This window comes from Dendrobium catenatum, unplaced genomic scaffold, assembly GCF_001605985.2.
Source record: "Dendrobium catenatum unplaced genomic scaffold, ASM160598v2 fragScaff_scaffold_692, whole genome shotgun sequence".
Lineage (NCBI taxonomy): Eukaryota > Viridiplantae > Streptophyta > Magnoliopsida > Asparagales > Orchidaceae > Dendrobium > Dendrobium catenatum.
The window spans coordinates 1,010,882-1,022,327 of NW_021319154.1; the positions used below are offsets into that span (position 1 = coordinate 1,010,882).

At 35.5% G+C, this 11,446-nt stretch overlaps 1 protein-coding gene across 1 annotated transcript; it reads right to left on the reverse strand.

Annotated features, from left to right (window-relative positions):
- Positions 1-3,432: 3,432 nt before the first annotated feature.
- LOC110104083 (UDP-glycosyltransferase 87A1) lies at positions 3,433-10,829 on the reverse strand. The gene is made up of 2 exons (XM_020833050.2): positions 10,247-10,829; positions 3,433-4,616 (listed from the first exon to the last, which is right to left on the reverse strand). Exons 1-2 carry the CDS (start codon positions 10,716-10,718, stop codon positions 3,679-3,681), a joined length of 1,410 nt encoding a protein of 469 aa, XP_020688709.1. The 5' UTR covers positions 10,719-10,829; the 3' UTR covers positions 3,433-3,678.
- Positions 10,830-11,446: the final 617 nt, after the last annotated feature.

Here is an 11,446-nt window from a genome sequence, read left to right on the forward strand (position 1 = left end):
TAATGCTCTTATATTATATTTTACATTTCCCCTTGCATCAAGCAAATAAGATGATGCCCTAGCCGCAAGGTTCTCCTCCTCCGGCTGAAACCGGCTTTCCTCTCCAAGTAAGAGCTCTCAGTTTCTTTTTCGTGAAAATGAACTAGGTCGAATTTTTATGTGGTCTCCCACTTATCACACACATGCACACACACACAATATATATATAAATATATATATATATAAGAAATGATTATTAGAGAACCCTTAACTGTTATTAATTCCATTAATCAATCACAAGATTAATTAAGCTAATGAAGAAAAATGTACTTAGCATTTAATAACAACTGTTAATTAAAAGAAAAGACACTTATTAGTTTTAAATCAATTATATCACCATCCATAACGAATTGATTTACACATTACCAATTTTCCCACAAATACATAGCCATTAGCATATAGCCTATAAATGGAGATCAATTTCTTATGAGAACACAAGTGGTATATGTTACTCTCAACCATTACCAATAATTTTGGCAGCAGAACAGTCCAAAGATCATATCAATTACATTTTACATTCATTAATTTACACCACAGTTTATGCCCATCAAATCAGAGAAACTTGATTCAAATTACAACTCCACAAGTAATTCACCAAGACATATTAATGGTCAATCATACAGTTTATGTCAAGGGTAACAGATATTTGGATATGACTCAGAAGAGTCTATACCATAGGAATATAATTAAATAGCAACACGACTTTGTGACAACAACATCATATGCCGAACTATGATTTAAAATTGTACAATAAAAAGTGTGCCTCAAGGATTCACATATGAGGTGGTTCTGGAACCCTTAGAGCTGAGAGTGGTTCGCCAGAAAGAAGATGAAACTAAGAAAGTTTTGATCAAATGGAAGAACCTTTCTAACTACGAGGCCACATGGGAATCATTCGAGAGGGTGAAACATCAGTTTTCTAATTTTAACCTTGAGTACAAGGTGATTCTTTGGGAGGACGGTATTGTGAGGCCGGTTCACCCTGAACCGGCCTAGCCAGCTCAGTTTGTTTACATGAGGTGGAAACATTCCGCCTCCCTTGGGTTTTCCCGCCCATGGTGAGGGTCCCACTTGTCCAATTGAATTCAAATTGAAAAGGAGGGGACGGCTAGGGCTTGGGAGGGAAATTAGATTTGGAAAGCTTTTGTATTAAAGAGCATGAGAGGATTAGGGAGGAATTATGTTTGGATTTATTCTCAATTAGGGTTTCTTGGCGGCTTGGGCTCTAGACTCTCTTGTCTAGAGATTTGGAAGAGACGACCCTCCTCTCAAATTGAGGATCTCTTGTATCTTTGCTTTGTTCTTGTTTCACTTTGCTTTCTATAAGATTATCTATCATTTGATTGTTCTTCCACCATATTTTCTTTGTTTTTATCATTGTTTTACCAATTGTTGTTAGGTTTGCTTGCGAACTCAAGTATTTCCCATTAGGGTTACTTGCGAACTCAAGCACTTCCTATCAGTGTTCCATACGTAGGCATCCTATTATGAGCTCAAGGTCCACATGGTTTGGCTATTTTAAAGGTTAAAAAAGGTTTGATCTACTTAACCTATAAAGGTTGGCTTTAGGTTAAACCTTATATAGACATAACGATTGGCCAACCCATGGGACCACTCAGGATCTAAGGACTTCTACTCCCTTAATGGAATCTTTTGAAGGCAAAGCATTTCATGAATTTGAAAGATTAAGTTTCTTAAGCCTATGTTGGTTCATGTGCACCCATAAGGGTTATTTAGCTTTTTATGGTCAACCATGGTTGACCATAGCCTAATCAAAAGTCCCTAAGGATGTAATTGTATATGAATTTCTCAAGGAAATCATTATGAAGGTTCAATTTGTATCAGTTGGTCTATTTTTTTTGAATTGGACCATCATAGTTCAAATGGATGGCTCTTTCTTTGGATGAGCCATCCATTCAACAACCATCAACAATAACATCGTGTTATATTATTGTTACGCCGGCCCAGGAGGGGCCGGCTGGAGCGGTCCAACCCGGACCGGTCCGGGTCTTCTCGCGACGGAACCGCAGCCAACAGGCGGAACCGAGCGGAGGGAGCAAAGTCGACGGGGGCCAGGGAAGAATTTTGGGAGAGAAATTTTGAATGCGAGGGGCTGTTTAGACATTTTGTAAAACTCCTTTATGGTTAATTAGGAGGTTAGGAGGAAAAGGGGGGATTATCTTGCATTTGAATTTTGTTGGGAGATCTAGGGTTTGTGTTCTTGGGCTCTAGGCTACGGCTAGAGATTTGGAGAGTCATTCCTTCCTCTCGGATTGAAGGAAATTGTATCTTTGTTTGTGTTCTTGAATCTACTAGTGAAATATATTGTTTTTTTCCATTTTCCTTGAGCTTTCTCCACTACAACTGCTGCGATTTACTATTTTTCTGCTGAAAACAGCAGTTTTCTCTTGTTTTGGTATTGATTTCGGTTAGGTTTACTTGCGAACCCAAGTATTTCCTATCAATTATCCACCACAGGCAAGGGGCATTCTTTCTAGTCTAAATCTTTAGATTATACAAACACCTCCACTTTATAGAAATATATACTTGTACCACTAGATTTTAGTGCATTTTTTCTGACTTGCATGACCTCATGTTTTTCCCTCAGTAGATTTTGCACATTAAAAATATAATATTCTCCTATCTTTTAGCATTTTTTCAATGTGTGAATACTCATTAGAATCTAAGATGAATGATCTCCTTTCTCTACTGATGCAGATTAACAACAATGTTATTGAAAAAATCTTGAAAATTTATTATTTAACTTCTCAAACAAGTGAAAGAAATCACATTGGATGCAGAAGTCGTGGAAAAGATGTTAGTTACAAGACCCAAAAGGCTATGGTTAATCTTTGAAACTCTACATAAACTCATACAAAATCTGCTCTGCATGCTCTACTTGATATAAAAAGGGAAATTTAGATGTCACCTACCGATACAGCATTAATGGAACTTCTGCTAATGAGAAGAAGCTAGCCAAGGTTTTGCAGAGAAAACGCAGCCAGGTACTATTTATTAACACTTTGAACTGCAAATTGAGCATTAAAATATCAATTACTTCCAGCTGCATTCATCAAAAATTTGTTTCCCTTTCCATTTAGTTAATATTACTGTTCGTGCTTTTGAAGATTGAAGTGCAAGTGCTTGACAGAAAAGATTCTAAAACAACTACAAACTCTCAGAATCGATAAGAACAAGCTGAAATTGTAAGTAAAAAGCCTATATGAACTGTAACGATGTCAACAAGTATTGATATTTTCTATGGAATTAACCTATCATAGACAAAAAATGAAAACAAGTTTCTGTGAGATAAAAAGAGTGAGATCCATTTCAATAATCGAACTCCTGCACTTTGTTTCCATAGCAAACCTTCATGAATTTCGCTAAGACAAATTAAGAAAACAGACAATCAGCAATATATATAGAATAGAAACTGTTCATATACAACTCAACTTCTTATAAAGCAACATACTTATCTTAACTAGCAATGGACATTCAATCTGCAAGTGAAAAAATAGCTCCTTGGGATACTGAGCTAAATCTTAGTCCAGATACAAGATAAATTTTATCAAGCTGCTACAATTCAATTCTTAGAGTTCGGAAGAAAAATAAAATCTCTTCTCCCGAATAAATTTTCACTCAGAATATCTTGGCAGTATCTTCTTTTGCATGTATGAGAAACTCAACGAAGTCATTGAGATTAACAGTGGAAGACCCACCCTCTTCAACCGCACTCCTACAAGCCTCTCTAAGCATCACAACCCTCTTCCTCATCTCCCTACTCTCATCCCCTTCCAAATCCATCACCCTCTTCACCAATTCAGCAACCTTTTTCCTCCCAACCACCTCAACACTCTTCGCATCCTCTCTCAACCACACCCCCGCCTCCCACTCATCAACAACAAGCCGCCCATTCGGTGGTTGATCAACTACTATCGGAAAAATAAGCATGGGCACGCCAGCAAAAATCCCTTCCATCGTCGAATTCCACCCACAGTGCGTCAAAAACCCGCCAATAGAAGGGTGGCAAAGCACCTTCAATTGATCACACCATGTCACCACCATTCCGTTGCTATCACCACCGCCACCGACGATCATCTCCCGTAACCTCGACGACTCATCTCTCGCAACCCACAAGAACTTGACATTGCTTTCTTGCAAACCAAAAGCAATTTCATCCATCTGAGATCTTGAAACCGGCAAGAAGCTACCTAATGAGACATAAAGCACTGAGCTTTGAGGTTGCGAGTTGAGAAAGGTAAGGCAGTCATCATCATCATCATCATCATGAGAGGGGGTTTTGAGATTGGTTTGTTGGAGGGTTAAGTAAGGGATGATTGGGCCTATGGGGAGGACTTGGGAAGAGAGCTGAGAACGTAGAGAGCTGATGATGTGAGGCTCGAGCTCATAGGCACTGGTGAAGAGGAGGCATTGTGCTTCTGTTGATTTTGAGACGGCTTGTAAGGCGAGTTCAAGTGGCTTGTGAAGGCATTGAAATGAACTGAGATCGGAGAGGCGAATAGAGCCATGGCCAGGAATGTATTTTGATAGGAGTTCGCCTTCTGCTTTTGCAAGTTCTGAAAAATATGTAGCTGTGTCAGGCTGCAAGCAAGAGTTCTTAAAAAAAGAGAGTTTAATCAGGACTTCTTCCATGGAACATTTAAATCTGGTATATTTATAAAAATGATATCAAAATGCTTTATTTATTAATTACAATAACAACATTCAAATTTTGAAGAACACAACAAAACTATCAATTTTTATTCTCTAAAATTTGTTGAAAAAATAATTAATGAATTCATTTAAATATATTAATTTACAAATTCAGTTTAAATTCTTGGATATTAGTTTTATAAATAAGATAAAATTTCGTGGAAAGTATTTAAATCTCCTAATTAAAATTTCTAGACACTCAAAAGTATAACTAGTTATATCAAGCATTAGGGCTGCAAATGAATCAAGCATTCGACTTATTCTTGGCTCAGCTCAATCACAACTCATTCATGATTGTTTGTTTATGTAATCAAATAAATTTGAACAAACTTTAAAATTGTCAACCATTAAATAAACAACTTGAGCAACTATATGTTCAGCTTGTTTATGTTTATGAACATTATCAATTAAAGCTTGTGAACAAGCTCGATATAAGCTTATTAAGAAGCTCAATTAAATCTTTATTTAATATATTTTCACATAATTTTTAGTTTTGTTATAATAAATAATTCTTATTTTATAAAAAAATCAATTCCATTTTTAATATGATATTCTTTCAATAGAATGAATTTGTTCATGAATAAGAGGTATGTGTCGATGTTTGTTGAATTGTTTGTTTGAAGTATTTATGAATATGCTTGTTATAAGAAGAATCATTTTCTGAGCTCATTTGTTTGTAAACGGCATCGTTTTTTAACTAGAAAACACTTATCAGATATGTTTGTGAATTTACTCGTTTGGTAGGTCAAAAACACTAGCTAGATATGCTCGTGAATAAGCTCTAAAAAATTATTTTGTTAGTAGGCTCGATAAGGCTCATTTGTTCTTGTTAAGCACAAAATGAACCGAGCATGAAATAAAAGCAATCCAAATAAATATTAACCATTTAAAATGAACAAACACAAACAAAAGAGCTTGAATCAAGCCCAAACCAAGCCTAGATAAGGTGATAATAAACAAGTCAAGACAATTCAAAAGATTTGGACATAAATTTATACCCACCCTACGAAATTAACTTTTAAGAACATCTTAAAATAAAATAATGTCTTAACTTTAACCAATTTGATATGAAAGTCATAAAATATATGTTTTAATGTCTTAACTTTAAGAACATTTTCACTAGATTTAGGCTTCATTTAGGACAGCTTTCTTACTGCTTCTTAAAGCATCTTTTTAGTACAAAAATAAAAAAAATTTCTACTAGAAAACTGCTTTAAAAAGCAGTAAGAAAGCAGTCCCAAACAAAGCCTTAATTAATAATATTAACAAAATTGTGTAGGTCCTCAAAGGTTGTTTACCATTTGATTGCTTCAATTTATTAAATCAAATATATCAAAACAATAAATTTATTAATATTTAAATAGCTTCAGTCTGGTTTTAACCTAATCTGCCAAGAAAACTGCTTTAAAAAGCAGTCAAAAAGCCATCCCAAACGAAGCCTTAATTAATAATATTAACAAAATTGTGTAGGTCCTCAAAGCTTGTTTACCATTTGATTGCTTCAATTTATTAAATCAAATATATCAAAACAATAAATTTATTAATATTTAAATAGCTTCAGTCTGGTTTTAACCTAATCTGCCACAATCAAATTATTGAAAATTGAATGAAAGTAAAAAATATGAACTAGAATAATGCTTTTATAATTATGATTTAAAAATAGAACATAATAAATAAAGAATAAAAATTTAATAAAATATACAGATACAAAGCAAAAGGATTTATAAAATTAGTTTTATATATAAAATCAAATGCGGTGATTTTGATTTTAAATCATTATGTTATGATCTGAAATTGTCAGAATCAACTAAATATTTGATTAAAACAACTTGAAAAAAAACACAAATTTGAAAATTTACTATCTATAATACTTACAACTTATCAAAATTAAATATTTTTAAAAAGAAAGTTTTCCTAATTAAAAAAATCAAATTAAATAGTTTTTTTTTGTTAAAGTTTGAGTGTTGAAGAATAAATATATTGAAGAGATTCAGGCTTCATTTGGAACGGTTTTTTTACTGTTTCTTAAAGCAGTTTTCTACTGTAAAGATAAAAATTTGTGCAATAGAAAGATGCTTTAAGAAGCAGGAAGAATGCCGCCCCAAATCAAGCCTCAATCTAAAGACGACTGTATTCTAATTTATCCAAGGGTGATACCAGGACCTTACTATTGATCACAATTTGAGCCTTAGATGAAAGAAGAGAGAGAAAGAGATGTCTAGAGAGAAAAGTTGTAAGAATCTACTTAGATTTTAGTATTAGAAAGAACATAGCTAATGTAATATGAGCATGCATCAAGCTCATCATCTAACACCTTATTTATTGATTTAAGTCTATTGTCAATGTTACAAAAATGTTTACAATTAAGAATTACAAAAAAGTTTATACATAAAAGCTTAATTGACCTAACCCGAAGCCCTAAGGCTCTTGAAAACTTTAACAATGAAAGCTTGCAAGTAACTAAATCCATTTTAGGCTTATATAATAACTTGATTGATCTAACCCAAAGGAGATCTAATAGTGCAACTTAGTTTCTCAATTTGACAATAAATCTTTCTGAATTTATCTCGGCCTAGATTAGTTGCCACATTGAATGAGATTTATCACATTGATTTAGGATTCGTTTGGGACAACTTTCTTACTATTTTTTGAAAGCTTTCTTACTATTTTTTGAAAGCTGCCCCTCAGTTATCATTGTTCTCTACTAAGATGAAGAAGCTCGAAAACATTTCTAGTATGAAAAGAACCGTTATACCCTTGCAAAGACACAAGAAAAAGGCCCACAAGCTTCAAGTGTATATAGATGATCTATAGTTACCAAAACTATCTTTGAAAAAAGCAAAGACAAAACCAATGAAAACAGCTAAAGAAGTTATTGATCAATGTGCTTCGGCTGGATACTAGTAATCTCTCCAGGCTCAAGCAGACTAGCATTAAGACTGTTATTAGGAAAGAAGTTGTCAAGAACGTAGTAGGGGATTTATCCAAAAAAAAAAGTTTCTTCTAATCATATTGCTGGGGATTTAATCAAAAATCATGATTTGACAGTCAATCACTGATGGCGAGATGAAGCTAGTTGAAGCTTGATATATCATCGAAAAATTATCTTGATCGGGCATGAATCTCGAGGCAGAATCAAGTTGGAAACTTCAAAAATTAAACATGGGACCATCTGAACTCTGATTTCAGCAAATTTATAGTAGAATTGAGCGTCTCAGAAATACGAACCCAACGACACCAAATTCAACTCGATCCGAGCCCAAATGGGTCCAAATCGAATACCCAAAGTACATTCGGGAGGTTCAATCCATACTTTGAATCAACAAACAGTTTCCAAATATGAAATGCTCATACTAAATAAAGCTTTAAGGAAGGGTTGGAATCAAGAAGAGCTCAAGATGGGCAACTACAAGATGGGCAACTATACCCAAGTTATCCAAGGAAAAGAGACAGAAACAATGATTATAAATTGGAGATTTAAAGAATTGCTTGTTAAAATCATCTCGTTGAAGCATATCATATCTTCTCTATTCTCATTTCCTGTCTAAAAAATAGCCGGTGCTATGCCTATGACCAAAAGCCCTAACGCCTTTGTAAGCTAGATAAGAGTGACCCGATCCTAATGTTGTAGCCTTAATTGCAGTATTTGCTGTACTTGGACATTTAATTGAAACCGGCATGGTGGGCATCTGGAGGCTTGAGATGGCCTGATTGACCAAGAAATCACCAATGTTGATGATGGAAAGAGGTGATTGCGACTTATAACGATCGGCCTAGGTCAGGAGAAGATGCCGCGGCCGATTCTGGATGATCGGCGACGATAGATGATTTCGTTGCAGAGAGATATGGATAACTGCGGGCTCAAGAGCTCTACGAAGAGATGGATGGAGAGAAGGGATCGTAGATATCAGATTATTGTAGATGGGGAATGGAGATCGGCATTTGTTTCGCTTGTAGATGATACCGAGGATTGGAGCTCTATCAAGACATCGGCAGGGGGCTGAGTGATATCTAGATCTGAAGTCGAAAGTCGTCGGAATTAACGATGAGTTCTAGTAGAGTTAAACGCTGGTGAGAAGTCGGACAGATCAGAAGCTGCGAAGGATGTGAAGCTTGAAGACTAGGATGCAGTTTCCGATCAACTGACTGGGGTTGCATTGAAACCAGAAAACGGGGATGAAGCTCCGGTTATCCATGCAATCTAGCTAATCGCTTGGAAGGAGCCGATCTGGGCTGATCGGGCGACGGGGATCTATAGCTAAATCTTAGATCTAGCGACGGGGAGATTAGGCAGAGCTTGGATCTGTCGTCGGAGGATCTGGATGGGAGACGGCTCCGTTGGTCGTGCCAGGAGGCTCGAATCGGCAAGGCCGGATGGTAGTCGGAAGTAGAGGGCAAATTATTAGATCCGGTCACCTCATCTAAAAATAAGTCCGGACATGCCACGTGGACTGCAATATGATTGCGCTTTAGATGTATTTTGACTGTGCTTTACTTGCACTTTACCTACGCTTTTGACACACTTGATTTAAATTTTCGGGGACACGTGTACATTCCACGTGGCGAATTTTTAGTGGATGTCCGGACCTATAAATAGGTCTGGTGATCAGACCTAATAATTTGCCAAAATAGAGGGGTAATCTCAAGGTATCGTGTACAAGGCAATTATTGTACAGTAAAATGTAGGATTGAGAGAAGAGAGGAGTAAAAAAGACAAAAGTATTTGCTAATTGCTAATTGCAATGACTACTTATATAAATAACACATTAACTTTGTTATAAATTATATTATTATAATTAGTTTTTTTATTATTTTTTGAAATATTTTTTAAAATAATATTTTAGAATAAATTTTTTTTCTTTAAAAAATTTCTACATTAAAAAGTTGTCTAAAGTCTTTTTTTTTTTAAACGGAGAATTCATGTCTATCATTTCGAAAAGGCGCTTAGCGGCGTGACTAACTCTGGGTTGATCTAGAAGAGTCATCTACCTCAAAAATCTTCTGACCCGCACTTAATTTGGCCCCCCTAACTCAAATTTGGTTAAAATAAAATAAAAAGGCTAAAGCCTTTTCTAAATTTCTGCACTTAAAAAGCTATTAGATCTATATTAAATTTTAGGGAAATTTACATACATACCACTTTATATCATTCTATTTACATATTTAATACCCAAAACTTTAATATTACATACATATCATCCTATACTATTTTAATATCAAATATACCACTCATATTTCTTTCATATCACTCATATATTTCATTTCTATCACTCATATTTGATATGAAACTATGTGTGGTTTATATGTAATATTAAAATTTTATGTGTTAAATATATAAATAGAATAATATAGGGTGGTATGTATGTAAATCTCTCATGTAATATTAATAATTTATTTATTATACTAACTTATAAAATATTTTTAAACAATAATATCTTCTAATGAAAAAAAGACAAACAAAAAATTTTCCATGGCAAGAAGAGAGAGTACGGACCTGTCTCTCCCGGCAGCCGGTCATAGTTTAGAAGCGCGGAGAAGAAGCTCGCCGACATAGTATACAAGGAGCAGACCGGAACGCCCCTCCTCTTCCCAACATCCACCACCCACGGCAAGTACGTGTCCGCAACGATCGCCGTCGCCGGCGTGTCCAACTCATCTAGCAGCTTCTCGAAGGGCTCTTCCAGCTTCGTGTAAACGGCCTCCATAAATTTGACTATGTCAGCGGCGCGGCCGTTCTCGGAGGGGATGACGTTCGGAAGCGTGTGAAAGCGAACGCCCGGGGGCGCGGCGGCGGGGCCGCCGACGAGGGAGAGCCATTCCTCCGTAAGGACGACGGTGACGACGGCAGGAGGGGGGAGGCGGGCGGCGAGGAGACGCGAGAGTATGAGCATGGGGTTGACGTGGCCGCGGCCGGGGTAGGGGACGGCGATGACGTGGAGGGTGGTGGTGGCGTTGGGTGCGGCCATGGGTGGGGATTGGGTGTCGAGGGAAGGGAGAAGAGGAGTGGAAGAAAAAAAGGGGTGATAGTGAGACGAATAAAAAATTTCGATGGCCTCTATATGGAAATCAGAATTCCTCTCGACAATGTTATATGCTTTCTTTTTAGGCACATTTAAATTATTGGGAAAATTATTGGCACCTGAAATCATAATTCATAAATATTTATAAATATTAATAGTTGGTCAATTGGCTCCATCGGTCGAGTCAATCTTCTTTATTTTAAAAAATAATATATTTATTTAATAATTATATAAAGAGAAATATTTATAATATTTTTTATTTTTTTATTTAAAACTTTTTTTTTTTTGAGAAAATTTAGAATTTTAAGCTAATAAATTTTTTTGTAATTTATAAAAATTAACCAAAAATATATTGTAATTGAAAAATATATAAAAAATTTATGAAATTTTTAAAAAAAAAAATATTAGTTTTTGATATAACGATTGTGAGAATATCAGCGTAATTATATATGAGAAATGTGTACCAATTTTATATATATAAAAAAAAGTTTCATGATCATCGTGCGGACTTGATCTCCGTTTCAAAATGAGCTATTATTTTTCTTCTAAGTTGCTATAAGATTACATATGAGTTTAGTGTGCATGAATCTGATAATCTTCTTGATAATTCCTAATGGCTATGATGAAAGCCTTCTACTTCAAAAAGAATTCTCCCGCGCTCCGCCCGCGCTCGC